Source organism: Bemisia tabaci, chromosome 6 (assembly GCF_918797505.1).
Source record: "Bemisia tabaci chromosome 6, PGI_BMITA_v3".
In the NCBI taxonomy this organism is placed as follows: domain Eukaryota; kingdom Metazoa; phylum Arthropoda; class Insecta; order Hemiptera; family Aleyrodidae; genus Bemisia; species Bemisia tabaci.
Genome location: NC_092798.1, coordinates 25018969 through 25039955, shown reverse-complemented (window position 1 = coordinate 25039955; position 20987 = coordinate 25018969). Strand labels below are relative to the sequence as shown.

Sequence of the window (20987 nt, the reverse complement as noted above, 5' to 3'; positions counted from 1 at the left end):
AATTAAATTTTTTTTTGTGAAATGCTTATCTTAGCTAAATAATTTTTTTGCAGATGGTTCGTAAAGTAGCGCCAAGAAAAAGAAAAAACTTCCAAAGCGAGAAAAATACTCCGCAGCGCAAGGTGCTTAAACTTCAACATGACGAAGCAGAAAACCCTTTAAACGTGAGTACTATGATTTTGTCATGGGAACGGAGTTCCCCATGATATTACAATCGTTCCGTTGCTTTCGCTATGGGATTCCCTATACCTCTGCGACCTTGAGCGTTTCGCCCAGTCTCCGATTTTTGGTTGATTTTCCGATGTATCAAAAACCGTTGTATTTTTTAGCCAATCATGTCTCTACGTCAAGTTGTGTTGATTCCTAAAATTCGCTTTCAGCGAGTTTTTTTCCACCTCGAGATGTCGTGTCTGACTGGTAAATCTGCGCAGAACCACGAAGTTCCGTTTTTAGGCAAATTCTTTTTTTTGGGAGGTTCTGATTGGTTATTTTTCGCCATCAGTCTTCTGTTCGTTGGTGCAAAAGATCGCCTACCTCGTTGCTCTTGAGAAGCCGCCATTATCCCACCTCAAATTTTAAACATAGATATGTCACTTTTGCAACTCTGCTGCATTCAATCCTTTCAAAATTAATTCTGCATTCAATAATTCATGAAAATTTAGTCAAGATACTTTCTAAATTGCATCTGAGCAATATTGAGAGTGTAAAATCACATCTCACCTATCTGCCTACTATGTTATCATTTACATTATAATAATCATTATTTGCCGTCGTAATCTGTATTTTTCTTTTATAATCATATTTCCAGAAGATACTGATATTGACGATGTCATCTCCGAAGTTGATGAACAAGATAACAATAAGAAGAGTACCTGGCATTTTAACGGTAAGAAAAAATTTAAATGCGAATACAATATACACTTGTAAGTTGATGGTGTAACTGCAGCAATACATATCTCCATTTGCAGCGTTGCAGAATTCCTGGCACATTTTATTTTCTACTTGGAAAACTACTGAACATCATGGTTTCAAAATTTCAATGATTTTCCTTTTTTCTATGAAGAATATTCTATGAAATCTTCAAGCCATGATGTTGGTTTTGTCTCCTTTTAAAATATGAAATTTTTGCAGAAATTTTGAAACACTGAAACCAAAATACGCATATTTACAGTTTCACAGTCAAAATATTACTTTTTTAAAATATAACATACAATATTCTTTTTGCTTCAAGAGAAATAGATTAATGTAAAATATGAATCAACTGTGGTTATGCATAACTGTGCATCGCTGATGTGCTTGTCTAGATCATTTAATTATTTGTACCTTAACACAAATTAAGAGGATGTGTTCAATGATTAAGCCTCCTTTTCCAAACCAATGAAAATATGCCTGACCAAAAATAATCCACCCTCAAAATATTTTCTCCACTATTCTGCCGTGCTAAGGAAAAACGCCATATGAACCTCCAGACATTGCCAAATCTCCTTCGACAAATCACTAAATTTCAAGGCAGTTTGTAAATATTTTTTCTTTCAATTTCTCAAGTATTTTTGCTTGCAATATCATCATAAAAGTCTGCAAATTTCTAGAAAAAATATTGATAATTATCGTCAAAAATAAACATTTTATTGGAGGAAATTAGGCAACTCCCTAATGTTCATACAACATTCTTCCTTGGCATGGCAGTATCGTCTATCCTGGTTACCTCCTTTTTGGTTTCATTCATGTTCAATATCATACGAATAGTAATTACGTGTCTTATCACTGATGGACAGAAACAGGCTCAAAGAAATCATGAAATGTATGTACTATTCTTAGATAACATGCTCTCTCCTCTGTTTCTCTATAATTATTGAAGAGTTAAAATATCAGCAAGTATCATGGGTTTTTATTCCTGTAATGACATTTCTTTCCTATTGATTTCTATATCTTCATTTTTTCATGTAACTATTTTCAAAATTCATTTCTTATTTTATATTGTACATTATGTTTCATAAACATTAGATGAGTCTGCAGTAGACGTAAACATGCCGATCACACAAATTAACACAGACAAAAATCAAAAGCCTATAATTGGTAAAGTAGTCTCGCTTACCAGTCTTGCTTCCTATAAAAGCCCCCAGAAAAATGGACTAATAATTAAGTCCATCCTTCAAGATATGTCTGGCCAAATGGGCCTGTTGCAAACTTTTGCTAGAGCAAAACTAAGAGTTGTTTCTTACAGATAATGCCTCCAAAATCACGATAAGCGCATCGGTAAAGTCTGAAATGCACTCACAACTTCACAATCTGCCTAAGAAATTTGCGGTTTTTTGAGCTTCCCGCTTCGAAAACGATACTACGGTACAGGTGAACATTTTGTTAGAGGAGCCGTTCCATTGGCGGCAATACTCATCATGGCCGACGCCAGTCCGCCAAAACACGTGTGATGGGACGAGATAACATCTGAACAGGATTAAATCAGATAACAATCGGCGTGTTTACGTTTATATTTTCCTCGCCCGCCTTAATTGATCTTGAACTCTCCTCGAATTACTCGCGGAACTGCGCAAGCGTCGGCCATGATGAATATTGCCGACGATGGAGGGACTCATCTAACAAAATGTTCACCTGTGCAGTAGTATCGTTTTTGAAGCGGGAAGCTCAAAATAACGCAAATTTCTTACGCAGATTGTGAATTTATGAGTGCATTTCAGACTTTGCCGATGCGCTCATCGTGATTTTTGAGGCATTATCTATAGGAAACAACTCTTCATTCTGCTCTAGCAAAAGTTTGCAACATGCCCATTCTGTTAACAGGATTCAATGAACAAGCTGAAAAATTAGCCTCAATTTTAGAATTGAATGAAAGTTATCAAATATCGAAGGCAATAGTAAAGCCTGCTGCACCACTCTTTAATAAAACAAGTCATCCCTATGAATTAATTGCGTCCCAGAAAACACAAATCGAACGAGTCAGCAAAAACAAGGTCAATTTGCCTGATGTCACTCACAATTTTGCTGCATTTGAAGACATTAATAATAACTTGATTCCCCAAAATACTATTGTTCATGTCGAAGGCACTGTTACTGAAGTATTTTCTGCTTCCTCCGGCATAAATACATATCAGAAACCATATGAACGCAGAGCAGTAACACTTACAGATTATGCTGATAATAAACTTAATCTTATTTTATGGAACGCCAATGTTAATATAATTCAGAAAGAGCATATTGGCCGCAGAGTCAAAATATTTGACACGAAAATTTCCTTATTTCAAGAAGCTGTCTATGTAAATGCATCCAACTCTAGAATGGAAATAGATTATTAATGACACACTTCTCCAATTTTTATCAGTACAAATTCTTAACTTCATAACAAATTGATAACTTGTAAATTTTACAAATATTTATTAAAATTTATATCTTTTAAATTTTTCATTCAGTATTCTTTTATAAATAAACAATGTATCATTTTCTCATATATGTCCAGTTTTTATGTAGTCTATAAATATAATGTTAATAAAATCGTCTCATTTTTACAATAACTGTGTACACATTTGTTTTAGATCACAAACCTGAGTGCCTTAGAGATATGACAGGATTTTTTGGCTCCTTTATTGTGACAAGTGTGCAACATCCAAGGTACGAATTATTGACGCGCCATATCAACACTTTGTGTTGGATATCTCTGCTTGTTTTCATTTAGTCAATTAACATGCACATAGATCCCCCCCCCTCCCCAGATAAAAGGGCATTTGATCTGATTGACAGAATTAATGCGCTTTGCTCTTTACGCTTCTCCATTGTCTTTCATGATGATTCAAGACAACCACATATTTAAATGTATTTCACGGTATTATAATGGAATATAAATTAGGGCAAGTTAGATGTTGGTGTTTTATTTGAATCGGAGAGTTTGGAAGTTATATCGATTATGGATGGTGTCTCATCTGCTTAAAATTCTTGACAGCGCACAAAATTCTCCATTTAAGGGTACCTAGCAAACAACGTCATTTCCTCGTCGATTTATTTTAAAAAGCTCTTGAATCATTCATGTAGGACTCGAATCTTTATTCGCGATCCTTGAACTACATTCGCTCCGAAAGTATATGTTGTGGCGCATCACGCTCTGTTACATATTTATTGAAGTCCACCACAAGATAGGGAGGCTTGATAATTTTGACCCATTTCTCCAGTGAAGACAACATTACTATCTTTTTACCACATTTTGACAAAATTACACACCCTCTACCATCTGAGAGTGGTAAAAATTCTGAAAAGGAAAGAAGAACAATGTCCGGTGACAGTGGCGAGTTGTGAGAGATCGATTATCAATACTTCTATATTTATAGCTATGGTAAAATATCGATCATGAAAGAGTTCGTTGCGAACACCTTGTATCTCGATCTTTTTCCTTACGTTTAAATGGCAAATCGATCGATAAATCGCAAAACACGCCACGTAACTGGGCTGCACGACACTTGCGCACACTTTTCGTACCGATAACGGTTGCGCACAAAATTCCGAATTTTCATTTGCGCACAGTTTTACCGATAACGTTTGCGCACACTGCACTATGTGGCAACGCTGCACCTACGCAACGCGAATCACCCGACACCGGGCCCGGGTTTGTTATTGTCGGCGAGGTGCATTATCGTGTTGTGATAAGGAAGGTCCACGACAAAAGGAGGAAGAGGTGTGTCTGGAAAGGAGTAACTCAGTAACCTGCGGACCGTTGCTGTCAACACAGTGCCGAATTTTAAATTGTTTTAATGTGCAACTTTTTAACGTGTTTTAGCTCGAGTTTTAAACAGTTTTAATGATAATAATCGTTTTTAATAATCGTGAGTTGTTTGACAGCATATTTTAAACCGTTTTTATTCCTTTATTCGCAAGTGTGTGTGAGTGTATTTCAGTTAAAATTTAATAAAATGAGTTCTGATACGGGCTTTCAGATAATGAGAAGCAATAAAGGCAAACCAATGATACTAGTCGAAGGCTATAAATTCCGACAATTTCGCGTTAAAAAAAAAAATATACATTGGCGGTGTTCGAAAAAAGAGTGCCGGGCTACGATCAAAACAGATGTACCGATGACTACTTTGCTTGAAACGACCAACAAGGAACACAGACCGCAACATGCTCCACCAAGTGATAAAGAAATCGAGCTGCAGCTTATAAGAACCAGTCTGAAGAGAAAAGCAACCGAAAATCTAAATGAACCACCATTGAAATTGATACGCCATGAGGTTGAGAATTCAAAAAAGGTAACATTTTCTGACCTACCGTCCCTTTCACAGTCCAGTTATCGCGCTAGAAAAAAATTGAAGAAACCCGTACCAAAGAACATTGATGGGGCTTTGGACGGGATGGCCAGTACGGTAACCTCTTCCGATGAAAAGATTATTAGAGTTGATAAAAAACATCAGATTGTCGCCGTAACATGTAAAGAAAACCTGCAATTTTTGGTCGACTTCGATGATGTTATTTTGGGAGACGGAACATTCACTTATGCTCCCAAGCATTTCAAACAAACTTATACAATCCACGTGTTCCATCGTGGCTTTTATTTGCATGTTGCCACGTTCTTCCTCCCCTCAAAAGCGGCAGAAACTTACTCAGCTATGTGGATTTATTGAAACAAATGTGTGTTAAACACACTGGTAAAGAATTGAACGTTAAACTTCTCCTACTTGACTTCGAATCCTCCGCTCACAAAGCCGCTAAAGTAGCTTTCCCTAATGCAACGATTAGGGGCTGCAGATTTCATCTGGGCAAAGCTGGTGGCGGCGGATACAGAAATATCCAGTGCTACGATATGCATTCACTCGGTCAGAAAAAAAAGGAGAGCAGTTAGAGATTCAATCATGGTTACAGCTATTCTTCTCTTTGTCTTATCTGCCCGCCAATGATGTCCCTGCTGCATTTGAGCAGTTGGCCAGTGCTACTCCTCATGTAAGTGGCGCCTCTGCATTTGTTGCTTACATTCGAAAAAATTACATAAAACTCGAAGATGTTCCCCCCTCATCTGTGGGCCAGCCCTTACACAAGATTCTTGCACAACGACTAATGGGGTTGAGGGCTTCAATAGTAAACTTCAAGGCGAGTTTTATTACCACCATCCAAGTGTGTACGAAGCAACTGACCAAGTTTTTAAGGCCCAGACTATTGTTTCTTTAAAAATAAAATCCGTACGGAATGGCGAGTTGTTCAATAAACGCAAGGCTCAACAAACGAAAGATGATGAAGTTATTGTGCTGACCAGTGCTTTTCAAAGTAAAGACCTCGATATAATGGAGTTCCTTGAAATGATCCGTGATGTGAAATATGCGAAGCAAGATGCATCAGACTCAAAAAATGACTCGGGAGCTGAAAATGACTCCTTCAATGAAGACGATCTGGACGAAGAAATTTCCTTTCATGAACCACCCACCAGCCATCCTGAGAATACTATTGGCTCCAGTTCAGACTCCTTCAATGAAGACGATCTGGACGAAGAAATTTCCTTTCATGAACCACCCACCAGCCATCCTGAGAATACTATTGGCTCCAGTTCAGACTCCTTCAATGAAGACGATCTGGACGAAGAAATTTCCTTTCATGAACCACCCACCAGCCATCCTGAGAATACTATTGGCTCCAGTTCAGACGACTCTGACGATGGCATTTTCTTCCGGCGAGAGTATTTCCTTTCATGAACCACCCACCAGCCATCCTGAGAATACTATTGGCTCCAGTTCAGACGACTCTGACGATGGCATTTTCTTCCGGCGAAAGTAAAACCAAAATCTGTAAGTATAGCCAATACTATTTATTCAATTAATTTAACTATTTTTTACATAATTCATGTGGAAATAAGCACCTCACACACACTCTCAAACTCACTCACTTCTGTTTCATCACTCGTTTACTCGCCCCCTCTGGTCGTTTTAAACAATGCGTGCGTATAAATATGCTCCGTATAATGCAGCGTTGCCACATAGTGCAGTGTGCGCAAACGTTATCGGTAAAACTGTGCGCAAATGAAAATTCGGAATTTTGTGCGCAAACGTTATCGGTACGAAAAGTGTGCGCAAACGTCGTGCACCGCGTAACTGTCCTGTGAGAAAATTTCTATAGATCGTATTCGATACATCAAACGGGTGAGATTGTATCGATATCGATCGGTTCAAAAATAAACATAGCCTCAAAAGACAATTGAGTAATCTGACAGAACAGTTTTTTGTGATAGATTTTTGATTCGTATGAGTCCTAAAGTAGTTATATTGCTACGAAAATTCTCATTTTCAGCTTTTCTGACAAAAATCCTAGCATTATGGTTTGAGATTATGTTCAATTGTTTTGAATCAAACGATACATCGAACCACTATTGAACACGATCCATTGGAGACTTTGTTGTGCACATTATCTCATTTCCCGCGAGATAAACGATGATGATGCCAGTTGATCATTTTACTGATTTTGCTACATTTTCCCTCAAGACGTACATCTAAACGCATCTCGGTAAGCAATTTTGCTTGTATGGTCAGATTGGCGAACAGGTGGGTTTCAAAACACCATTACTCGTCGCACTGTGGATTGCAGTGGCACCTTAAAAGGAAGCCCAATTGCTTAGTGGAATAAACCCTCATCCGCATTTCTACGTGGGCACTGTCAACCATTAGGAGCACTTCCGAGTTCCAGCACCTCCGTTGCAATGGTGGGTATGTCTCCATTAATTAAAAATCTCCGTGTTTAATCGCACGACGGTTTGTTTGCCTTGTTAATTTATTTGAAGTGCAAATTCTTCCGATTAGCACTGAGCAGTAGTAGATTACGTTGCTTGAATGATAATTTTGTGCCTCAAAAATTATTATCTAGCCTTATTCTATAAAGCCTTGCAGCCCTGCGTTGAGATCCACTCATTAAGATCTTATGCAAGGGACAGGTATCAAGTTCATATTCGTACCCTTTAGGTTCCATTTGCAGAAAGAACTCGCAGTTTTTCTCATAACTTTTGACATTTTTATTATTTATTTATTTTTGTCTTCGCCGTAATATACTTCATGAAGCGGGAATATTAAAATTGCGCGAATTATCTACGCAAACTGAGAGATTAGGAGTGAATTTCACTTTCTCAATGTGCTAATCGTGATTTTTCAGACAAAAGATAACTCCTTTCAACACGCCAGCAAAAGTTCGCTAGGAGCCCCTTTTTAGAGAGTATTTTCGAGGGGACATTGAAAAATCCCATACAAAAAGTATGATAAAAAATTAAAAATAAAATCACAAGCAAAAAAGTGTATAATATCGAGTGTGAGTTCAAAAGTCGCAAATTCAGGTATGTATTTTTTAGTTTCACCACCAGCTGGATATCCAGTCTAGAGAGTAATAATTGTCGCAGAGACAACTTTCACAAAAAAAAAAAAGAGAAATAAACTTCGATCAAGAGGTGTTCAACTGGAATTTCACGCCTCTGTTTATTTAACGTTGTTTGAAAAGTCTAAAATAACTCTCAAGTTCTCGCGTGAGCTCCCAAAGATAATTGATGGAATCGTGCGCAAAGGATTATGAGCTTATTTAGCTTGGAGGTGGGCTTCAAATTTTAAAAGTTTTCTCCGCCCTGTGAAACCTATTTAAATTCCCACGCTCCCTCGTTTTTTTCCATCCAGCCTCACTTTCCGCGTTGAAAGTAACAGCTCGGCCACTCTCACTAACAACCCACTCAAAATAATCGGCCATCATCCCATAAAAAAAATCTTCTTTTCTCCTCTACACTCTCTCGGCTCACTTTACCGTGGTGGCTCGCAAAAATTTGCTCTTGACGTTCACTCATAACCGAAAAAATTGCCCTGCTGACAGATTATTGAAATTGGTAGACAAAGCAATAGACAACGAAGACAAAAAGGATATGGAGGGGTCCTATAGGTGGAAGCGGGTGGTTGAAATGGACAAAAGAGGTAGGTAATAGGCTTAACGGCAACCCACGAGAGGCCCGATAGTTAGTTAGTCCATCATTTACCCCCTTAGTCTATAAGAACCACCCATTTCAACCAATAGGATCGCTCTACACTCCTTATGTCTTCTTTGTCTATAGTTTTGTCTATACATTTCAATAATCAGCCCGCTGGGTGGCTTGGAAAAGTATTGAAAATTCCATACAGTTGAAACAGCTTTAGTTCAGACTATCTTCAATACAGGAACTGCATGAAAATTGACTCAATATTTTGCATTGCTTCAGGAAAAGGAATGTCTCCAGTTTTAGTCAAGTTTTCACTCTGATCTCATGTTAAAAATACAGTCTGAGTCAAATAATTTTAACATCGAGAAGAAGCGCGTGGGTTTGCAAATAATTAATGACGTATAAGGAGTATATTTTGTTGATGAAATAGTAGAGTAAGTCAACCCTTAGATGCCTGCATGCCGAGTCAGATTGATCCGAGGCTTGCCTTGAAACATGTTTCCCGCGGGTTTTATGGGGCCAGCGCATATGCCCTTTAGACGTAGGTGGGTCTACAAATGCATCCTAAAAAAAGAATTAGGCACTAAACTAAAAAAAGAAAAAATTGAGTGTCTAAACAGTCGAAGAAAGTCGAGATGTAATCGGAACTCGTTTTTTAATTTCTTTCTCGAATCTAAGAGACATCTCATTGCCAGCATAGAGCGGAGCGTTGCAAGTTTACGCTTCGTGCCATCGCGCCTTCAATTTTGCAGATGCAACACGCACATCCATCGAGCACGAATAGTTGTATGTCTGCGCCGCGCCGTCATCAATGCGCGTACATTTACGTGCTCTATTTCCAAATTGTTTCCAATTCCTCGTTTTTTCGTTCGTCTTATTTATGTAAAGATGCTGCAAGGGCTACTTTGAACAACGTAGCCCAAGATAGAAAAGACGTACTTGAGGTTTGTTTTTTTAATTTTCTCCCAAAACCGAGCAACACTTCATTGACAGCATTGAGCCCTTGTCCTTTACGGATAAATTAATAGAGGATAAATCTAAGAGAGAGCTCCCTTTACAAGTTTTTCTCAGCATGCAATTTATTTCAATTCACAAATCCCGACGAATAGTGCTAATTTGATGAAATTTCACCAGTAATTTGCTCAATCCGACACATCCAGCAGTCATCATTAGGCGGAAAAAAATGTTGATCGACGAAAATTACCTTAAACGTCTCAATCATCTAACAGCCAATCAGAGAAATCAACCAATCAGAAAGCTAGTGCTACTTAACGAGCAACTCGGACCAGTTGCAATCTTGCGAACTACACGAGCCTCAAATGGTCGGACAACGAGGTCTGGGTCCTGACGTAAGAATTCCCACCTCTGTGTGGCTCTAATTGCTAGACAAAAATGGAGGAATCAAAACCAGAGCTGCTTAGCTACATTACAACGTTGCAAAATTGTCCTTGATAGCCTCTGAATTGACTTCCTCAAATGACAGATAAAAATCATAAATGAAGTAACGGCATTGTATATCCCTAGTTAAATTGAGCACAAAGTTTCAGCTCAACCTTTAATTTAAGCAAATGAACAAATGATGAACCAAATAAATAACCCTCAAAAATATAAAAAAGATCGCTGATTTAAAAAATAAATACCACCTTTCAAAAAGCCGCAACATATCTCTTTCAAGAATGACCTTTCAAAAGCAATTTTCAAAAGCTCTTGACGTTCGTTTAGGAAACTTTTTACGAGCAACTCGGACCAACTCGGCTATATGTTTCCTCGAGTAAAATGTAACTTTTTATAAAATTTTTGCGAGTAATTCCTTAAAAATGACTACTTTTTAAGTGTTTTTTTTAAAACCCTTTTTTCAGCAATTTTTTGTGCTGAAAATCTACAATTAATAATTCAAGATTTTTTTTTTTAAAAGAAAAACATTTTACTTTAAAAGCGTTTCCTGAGACGAGCATTTCCATAGTTTTTAAAATGAATTTTGAACAGTCGTTGCTGCTAGGAACGCATCAAACTTATTTAAAAGTACATTCATAGTTCAAAGTTACACTGGAAAAAAAACCACATTGGATCTAGAGTCTAGACTCTTTAAAAGCATTGACAAGAAAAAATACTCTTGATTCAATCAGATTTAAGCTGAAATCAAAAGGAAATCCGTTCAAATTAAGAGGCTTTGTTCTTGATTTAAGCTTAAATCTGATTGAATCAAGAGTATTTTTTCTTGTCGATGTTCTTCAGAGTCTAGACTCTAGATCCAATGTGTTTTTTTTCCAGTGTAGTCCTTAAAAGAACTTTTTCCCCATTTGATACAAAGTGTAAGTGCTATTGCTTATTCCCGTTCTCATCATGCGAGGCTGATCCGAGAGCAGATGCAGAGCGGTTAATTGCCACTTTCACGATTCCCGTTATATTATGTCAATGAGATTTTCCGAAGCAATGCAGAAAATACAACCTCACATGTTTATAACAATCACCTTGTTGCGAGGTCCTGATCAAAGGGCTATAATTAAACGTCACCGATCGGGTAGCGTGGGTGGAGATGAATGCAAGCCAGGCCACTAGAGTGCAGCAGGAGCGATTGAATGCAACACGCAACAACCAACCCCGCGGAGGTGGTTCAAAGGGAAACAGTGCGATTTATTTCCGTTTCTCATAATTGCAACCATCATTATCCGACGGTAATCGAGAGACCCGAAAGGGCGCTTTCGCTGCCAAAGTTACAAATGATTGTGAAAGGTTACTCGTGTAACGGTGATTATCATCGGAAACGTTGAAAAAGTTTCGTCGGATGGCAAGAATGCACGCATTGCTATGAATAAACCTCGGTCCTCTGTTACCAGGAGACAACCTTTTCAGGGGGCTAGTTTTAAACGAAGGTATGATTTGCATCGAATACATCCCGTGGACGTTGCCGATATCTCACAGTCAAGTCATGAAATTTTAAGAGTTTCGTGCCTTTAAATGTGTAATTTCAAGGCAACTGGTCACGTGCATACGCACACTAAGGATCGTATCTCATTGGTGGATGTAACGAGTTCTGTAATGATACGGGGGGGGGGGGGATTCTTTATTCGGATTTTCCTGTTGGTGAGTGTTTGGTCACAGCATGGAATGAAATGTTTTCTGGTTGGATGGTAGTGAAACCGAAATAGGAAGAAGGGGCCTCCGTTTGCTATAGTTACAGTTTACGTACGTCTTTCTCTATTATATGAAATCATTTGAGTATCGCGTAATGCATACCATCCGAGGCGCGAAGCGTTTTGGGGGGTCGGATAACGGACAGGGGGCGTAGTCCCCGGTTACAATAAAAACCACAGCTTTGAAAGCTGTCTTCTCAAAAGGCTTGCTGATGGCCTTCTTCTACCCACGTCTACAGTTGAAAGTTCACGTGAAAAGAGGATTAGGGGTAATCCTTTAAAATTGTGGCAATAACCCCATTTTGTTGGATGATATGGGCATTTCCAATTAATTTTGTTGGTGCCGCAACTCAAGTTGAAGGTAGCACCGCAACAGTTGGGTTAGTGACATATATTATTGGAAAACTTACCACCACAATTTTAAGATCCTTAATGAAGTTGAGTTTTACCCCTACCTCTTTTTTCCGTGTTACATCGTCCTAGTGCACTCATGAAACACAGAAAGAGCAAGTTTTTATACATTAAGTTTGAATTTTTTAGCAAACGTGCGTGAAAAATCCAGAAAACTGGAATTCTCAATACAGAGGGATAAGGCTAATATGAGCACAATTTTCCCTCCAAGAGCAACGCTGTTTGGTGCAACACTAGTTACGACCCTTCAGGAAGGCAATTGCAGAATTTAAACGCACGTTGACTAATAAATTCCAACTTACTGTCTTACGATTCTTGCGTCCACCGCAATCAGTTTGTGAAGTTTTCATAGTTAATGTTCAAGTTTTTTAAGAAACGATGGAAAGGAAGTCGTTTGGACTCTTTGGGGTGAAGAGACGAAATTCCTCCGGCTTGGATGGCGTTTGACAACGTTGGAAAATCCCTCCATGCCGCAGGTGCTGAGAGCGACGAGGGTTAAAGGGACGTAAAGCTTACTTACACGATATCCGTGCCCCCTGCCGAACCCCCTCTCTTTTCAAAGAGGCATTTCCCCGTGATCAAACCTGCGCTCAATGGTATTGCACTTTAACCTGAATCGAAGGTCTTTTTATTTAATAAATTAAAAGGATACCTACATCGACGGCTGGCGGTTTATTCCCTCTCCATTCTGTCGAACTTTCTCCGATCGATTATGAGTTCAACTCTGCCGTGCTAAGGAAAAACACCGTATGAGCAATGTATCGAATGTTGCCAAATTTCCTCTTAGAAAATATTTAATTTTGTCGAAAGTTATGAATACTTTCCCTTGGCATTTTCTGACACTTCAGATAAAATTACGAGCAAAATTCTCTAAAAAATCTTAAGAAAAGTATTTTAAAAATTTTCCGGAATTTCGTGATTTATCAACGGAAATTTGGCAATGCCTGAAGGTTCATATGGCGTTCTTCTCAAATACGGTAGAACTGGGATGGATATCTTCGAGTGAATAAACCTGAAAGAAACTTCGTTGGATTTGCGACTCGTTGGTGGGGGAACCATGAAACCCTGCATCTCCGTTTTCGATATTCCAGACTCCCTTCGTTACCTTTTTAATGAGGGAAAACCAACCGTCGGATATTTTTTCACGTTTCATATGATTTTTATCTTGTTTCTCTAATTTTTTACCTGGAATATTTCTCGCAAAAATGTAATTTATCAGAGAATTCCTATATCGAATAGAGTAAGAACTTAGAACGGATATTTTGAAATAATGAAATGTATTGAGATACGGAGTTTTCGAGTTGTACCTACCATTGACGCGTACATAATTCGTTAATTATGATCATTAAAATTAACGCAGATTACATCAATTTATTTTAGTTGAAGGTTCTCGTTCCCCTACCGCAATGTAATTAGTGCACTTGTTTTAGTTGAAATGAAATGCATGATTTATTGTGAAAATTAAGCGATTAATTCTGTTAAAAGCTTTTCCTTTCGTACTTTCTCGTAAGGATTCATTTCATTTTTACTGAATTCACACCTATATTATGGAGACATTACAGTTTTTTTTATCGAAAGCCATGCCTTAAATTGAAAGCACAATGGAATAATATACTCTAAAACATCCATTTTTTTTAAAATTAATACTTTTTATTAAAGAGTCTTATTCTAATTGTAGCTCTAGTTCTAATGTTTGTCACACATCATTCACCAAAAGAGATGCTCATAAATCTTTTGCACGTTTTTTCTTTTCCTTCCTTCTTTTTTTCATATTTTGGGTATGTTCTAACGAATAAATTCTAATACCTGATACCAATCGTTTGTTTTATTGAAACCCATTCATTCTATCCAAGCTTTGCCTCAAAACTTTCCACCATGATTGAGTCAATTGGAAAAGCACATCTTGTGGGGCTCGCATACTGAATATCGTTCCCAAAAAAGAAGAAGCATATTTCAACAAATTATGATGGATATTTGTTGAACACAGAATTACCGAATTTTGGTTTCCTTTAAGCATGATATTGTTGTTCAATTATGTAAAAAGTACCAGACTAGGTCAACGGTTAAAATAAAATTTAAAAACTCACCAGTCAGAGAAAATTCGAAACTATCCCATGATTTGATCTGTTTTTTCCCCTTAATTTTGGTTGATTCAGATAATTTTATTATGGCCAATTCACTTGTGACTCCATTACATATCCAGCCTGAGTGATATCCATAAAATCCCATGATATCCTATGATTCTTTTGTATTTCCAGCCTAGAGAACTTTTCAACAGTCGGTAATAAAATCCGCAACATCATTTCACTTTCCCGGCGCCATGATGCAAATGAAAGCAAATGCATGCCATTAACGGTGTGCCCCGTGTACCGGCGTACATTCGCCATTCATTGAAATTGATGAAGTGTTGATGTTTGCTGAAACGAAACTTAATTAGATAGAGGGTGGAACGCGGGGGCGGAGGGGGGGTGGGGCTTTGAATCAAGAAACACGTCTGAGAGAAATCGCGATGCACCGCGAAAACGCGGGAAGGGAAGGAGGGATGATGTAGGGGAGGGAGGGCGGAAGTTTATCGAATTAGGAGGGTAGGAACCTCGTTCTGTTGCCATGCCGATACTTCAGACGCCGAGGTATTACCGCAGTGAGCGCCTTACTCCCGTCGTTCTCAGACTAAATGAGAGCATTGACGAATGAAATTTGGTATCATTAAAGGTTCGGCAATCACCTTGTAAGTACGTGCACGTTCTGAGTGAGAAATTGGACCACATTTTGCAATGAGAAACTACTACTTTTGGCTCATTTTAGAAACGATATGTGCTGTATCTACGCCCCTATGCAGTTAGGTAATTTCGTGAATGAGCAAGGGATAGCGAGCGTAGACTAATGGGTTAGTTGCGCTGGTCACAGAATCAGGTTTTGGTGCTTGATTCTTCCAGATTAGCTAAAAATATTTAGATCCGTCCAAACAGCAACTCTCTACGTTTAATATTGACCGATATAATGCGCGTTGAAAAATTCGATTTACGACGTCATTCACGTGGTTATATGCCTAAAAATTTGCGTTTTGATGGAGCCATTATATGGTTTTTGCAATAGTATTGATGATTAATTAAGAATTCGATAAATTAACTGTACCTTAGAAAGGTTACCTTTTTTCGACCCCTTTCCCTGAAAAAGACGCACTTAAATTACTCGGTGTAATTGATTGATCTTGAAAAATTATTTGATGTTTCAAGGGTATATTATTTATCAATCTATGACGTACGTCTTTTCCCCCTCCCTCCTTTCTCTCCCAGGTAATCCCTTCTAAAAATTATACAATATGTACCGCGGTTCAAGTTTCAGCGGACTCGTGCTCTTTTGATTCAAGATATGAAACGGAATTGCCATTTGGAGAGAAAAAAAGTTCTAGGAACTTATCGAAGTGAGAAATGTTTATCAGTAGACCTTTCAACGTTGCTCAATGTAATTTGGCATGGGCCATCAGTGATAATTGACTTACATCCATTTCGATCGGCGGACCAAAAGGCAGGAGAATGAAAAGTCATTTGAAACCAAAATAGTCACAAAGCAAGAGTCAATGTCTACGCCTTCTACTCACGCTTTTCACTTTACTCCGCACGGAATCGTTGCACACGTGCTCGATTAGTTATACTGTCGTGCTTAAGAAAAACGACGTATGAGAACTCAGGCGTTGCCAAATCTCTTCCGAAAAATCGTGGGTTTTCGGAAAAATTTGAGAATATTTCTCTTCCAAATTTACAGAGGATTTTGTTCGTAATTTGATCTAAAAAATCTAAAAATTGCAAGGACGGATGTTCATAATTTTCTCCAAAATTAAATCTTTTCCGAAAAGAATTTGGCAAGATTCGCATGCTCATACGGCGTTGTTCCTTGATACAAGTATACATAGTACGTTTAAGCACGTTGGGCCGATTAAAATTGTTACGCGTGTATAGTATGTTCTGTTATAGTACTAGTATATTTAGCAGTTTTAGTATGTTCCTCAGTAGTATATATTCAGGAACTACGGTCGAATCGATTCTTTTCCGCGCTTAGAGAAAATTAAGCATGTCAAACGTATGGTGGATTCTCAACTTTGGCTCAGTGCATTCTGAGTGCGATTGATAGATTTCAAATTCAAACTATACAGGGACATCGCTTCATAAACATGTTGAAATGTGAGTCTCGAGGTGATGCCATAATTTAAATAAAAATTTATCGCTGTAAATTTTTGGAATATTTTTCAAATTGAAGAGTAGTGGCATTAGCCATATTACTAAAGTGGGAGAGAGCCGTTCCTTCTCTTACTGCGATGCACACTCGTGCTGGCTTAATCCACCTTTAAAATACCATGGTGGATGTTTTTGGAGTGTGCTTTACAAGCAACCCCCACGCGACTGTGAGAGGTTGCGATTAGTGCCAATAAAACTCTCGTAAATACTGAAAGAGGAAGATTACGCACAGACGCACAAGGCGCCGCCTATCGTCTGTCCCCATCGACGCGCGATGAGTCACAGTCGCCTGTTCGCGTGGGGTCCGACTCGCGCGTGTAGTTGCATAATTTAAAGGAGCTTTGGGCAAATTGTTTGAGGTACGTATCTCTCCTGGAATTTCACCGAGCGTCATCCATCAAAGAGAGGGGCTTCAAGGAACAGTTGAAGCAACGTCCTCCATATGAAATAACAATTAAAGTAGAGTCCAGACTCTTGAAAACGTTGACAAGAAAAAATACTCTTGATTCAATCAGATTTTTGCTTAGATCAAAAGAAAATCCGCTCAAATTAAGAGGCTTGGTTCTTGATTAAAGCAAAAATCCGATTGAATCAAGAGTATTTTTTCTTGTCAATGTTTTTAAGAGTCTGGACTCTAGATCCAATGTGTTTTTTTTTCCAGTGAATAGTTTGAAATTTCCTGCTGATTTTAAATGTTTCTCTAAAGATGAGAAAGTGCGCTTTCAAGAAAACATTTAAAACCAACAACTCCTTTTAGCGAAACGCGAGGATGCAATTATTCCCACTCATTGGTCATTATTGTTGCCTATTGATGTAATTGAAGGCGCGTGGACCCACCTCGCGTTCATTGCCATTCATTGCGCGTTTAGGAATTAAAAAGCAATGAAATTATGATACTAAGGAGAAAAAAACATGGAAAAATTTGTACGTATAATTAATATTACTCACCTTCATGAGAACGGACTCGCTAAGTTTTTCCCTATTGATTATTTTAATTGCTACTTTTTTACCCGTCACACAATGGACGCCTAATTTCACGAGACCTGCAACACATAACACAAAGGATATTAGTAATGATTAATTTCTTAGTATCAATAATGAAAACCATATTTATAATTTAGTATAAAAAAAGAAGCATGCATCTAACAGATCACCGCAATTATTTGACGGAATTATTTCAAGGAATGATTTGTACGGCAGACTGTAGAAACACATGCATCAAAAAGTATTTCATTTCAGGGAAATTCTTTGAATCCAGAGCTCATGGTGACCAAATTACCAATACTTAAATCTTCAAAATCTTGAATCTTTTTAAAATATTTGAAGATACCTGCTGTGTGCTGTGTTGAATAATTGACTAATTAGTAAGACCCCGTTTGAGAAAGTTTGGAACTAAACAGACCGCTGAGCAGGACATGCATCTGTTATCATAGACATAAGTCGCTGATCATAGGAAAATGTTCATTTACATCGCTCGTAAATAGATGATGCGGTTTGAGAATAAGTTCCATACTAAGACAATTTTGATAGTCAACCCACATAATTTTTTATTAAAAACTGAACCGTGAAGTAAACATTAGTTCTACTCTACTCCAATGGTATACAGTATCCAAATTAGTCACATTAATTCAAATGATGTGTACAGTTCTATTCCAAAGAAGGGAGCTTCCTCATTCGTGTATCCTCCACGCTTTGGAAAACAATACATGATTCTGTGGACCACATCAGAAGATTCGACCTATTTGGCAGGATCTCAAAGGCGCAGTCTGCTCATAAAATTGCACTTAATTCGAAGGGGGACCCAACGTGATCAGCGAGCCAAAAAATAAGTTGCACTGCTGGTATTTTCTCTGCCACTAAATTTATGGTCGCCATGTGATCAACAAAATACAATGAAACATTATGCTGAACACTTTTGTTTCAGCTCCATCGTCCATCCGGCCTCCTTTGAAGAGAATAACGATCAGATAAAATAGGATATAGAGAAATATACATTCATGGCCCATTGATTTTTCTACGAGTTTAGAATCCCTTACTTTTCGAATACAATGACGTGTCTTAATTGAGTTTCTTTTGTTGAATTCAACCTTCTGTTTAGTTTTATTATTATCTACTCACTGAATCATATTTTAATTTGATTTTAATTAATTATTTGTCAAACTTTAAAAGAAGAAAGCTTTGACTAATAGCTAAGTCCATTCCAGGACCCATGAGATCACAAACTGAAAAAAGGTCTGATCAGTCATTCAAATGATGAAATGTTGAATGAACCAGTTGCTTTAGTATGAGAATCGCTATTTTTTTCAACGCTATTTCCGTTACTAATAAACGCAAAGACTTGGCTTCCGGACAGAAATTATTATTTTATCGCATACATTTAATTTTCACGACCCAGAGACGTATTCATCGCCAACCAGACTGCCCTTCCATAAATTTTCCAACACTGGAAAAAAAACACATTGGATCTAGAGTCCAGACTCTTGAAAACATTGACAAGAAAAAATACTCTTGATTCAATCAGATTTTTGCTTAAATCAAAAGGAAATCCACTCAAATTAAGAGGCTTCGTTCTTGATTTAAGACAAGAAAAAATACTCTTGATTCAATCAGATTTTTGCTTAAATCAAAAGGAAATCCACTCAAATTAAGAGGCTTGGTTCTTGATTTAAGCTTAAATCTGATTGAATCAAGAGTATTTTTTCTTGTCGATGTTTTTTAGAGTCTGGACTCTACATCCAATGTGTTTTTTTCCCGGTGAACTGCACGACGAAAGACGGCATCTTTCATACGAATTGATCTCTCATTAATTCACACTTATCATTGAAAATTAATAGGAACCATTCAGTTCCTCACAGCACCCTTGTTCTCTAAAAATCGATATAAAAGTCTCATGTTTACCAAAATTTTAAAAAATAAGTTCACAGTGCGACGGTTGATAGTAGAATGAGTCGCTTTGACCTTGTCTCCACCGTTCCTCTAACCTTGGAGCAACGTATGGCTTCTATTTAGGATTACCACGATTGATCAATTACGACCCTTCAAATTAAAGCCGGCTGAGAATATCCAAGCGACGAATGTGTTATGTGTATCCTCGGTTCTCTTCGCCTGAAAGAATGTTTAGCATACCTGCGTAACATCGCTTGTCGACTGAAAGCCGTGAGAAAGTTTTCTCTTCTAGCACGACTCGTGAAAAAGGAAACTTCATTCAGTCACAATTCGAACAGTTCATACCTCACCGGAGGTGCCCCTGGAGTCGAGTTCTGAAATATGTCCGTTTAACCTGAGCATTTTATTAAAAAAGTTTTTATTCCAGCTATGTTACTTTTATAGTTTTTTTCCTCTCCCCTTTCTCGCCCGTCCCCGCTGAAATGTAGCGAGGTTATTCAGAACTGGATGAGTTATCGCGGCCGGAACTTTCTCGTGTTCGACTTTCAAAGTTCGATTGCTCTGGCACTCTGAGCGCCGCGGCTCCTTGAGGAGCGCACAGTTAGTAGAAATGAGACTGAATATTTGACAAATTTTTGAAAATTATTTTCATGAGGGATGTTTAAAAGCAAATCTTCCGTATATTTTAAATACTAGACATATATACTTAATATCTATCAATATGTATAATCAATCTGTAAAATATTTTAGGATATCCTTCAATTGGAAACTCTTGAATAGAAAAGAGTGACCTACTTTTTACATGATAGATCGCATAGACTTCGTGTGTATATTTCTCATCACTCTTATACTGTGAATTGAACAACTTAGAAACCGCCCAAACCCATATTTTTCAATTTTAAAAGAAAACTGAACAGCATGACCGGTATTAAAAATCCGCTCCTGAGTAAATCTTTTTAATTTTATCTCATTTTTTTATTTTCTCAGTAAGTTTTTAAACTTTTGAGATAAATATTATTTTGATTCTGCATCAGGAGGTAAAAACTTTTTAATCCTTTACCAAACTATATTAAGTCGATTCCAGTGCTCAAAAGTTTTTCCAAAATATTTAGACTTAAATGATTAAAATAATGCTATTTTCCTATACTGTATGAGAAAAAACCGAGGTTCAAATTTCCAAATTAGTTGTGTTCTACGTGAACTCTGTATTAATAGTAGCTATAAACAGTAATAGTGACATTTTTACCATTAAATTACAAAAGAACCTAATTATACTGAAAGCAACTGTGTTCAAAATGAATTAAATCAAAAGCAACTGAGTGCATAGAGGTTTTGCGCGTCATATAGTTCCTTTTAATATTAATTACTTTCACATTGTTCTTTTTGGCATGATTACGT

The 20987-nt window shown here is 37.7% G+C and overlaps 1 protein-coding gene across 1 annotated transcript in view; it reads right to left on the bottom strand.

Annotated features, from left to right (window-relative positions):
- sff (sugar-free frosting) overlaps positions 1 to 20987 on the bottom strand; it is a 133594-nt gene that overhangs the window by 61022 nt on the left and 51585 nt on the right. The window contains exon 2 of the mRNA XM_019059283.2: positions 17652 to 17746. Within this exon, the coding sequence (XP_018914828.1) occupies positions 17652 to 17746 (95 nt within the window). The remainder of the gene's footprint in view (positions 1 to 17651; positions 17747 to 20987) is intronic.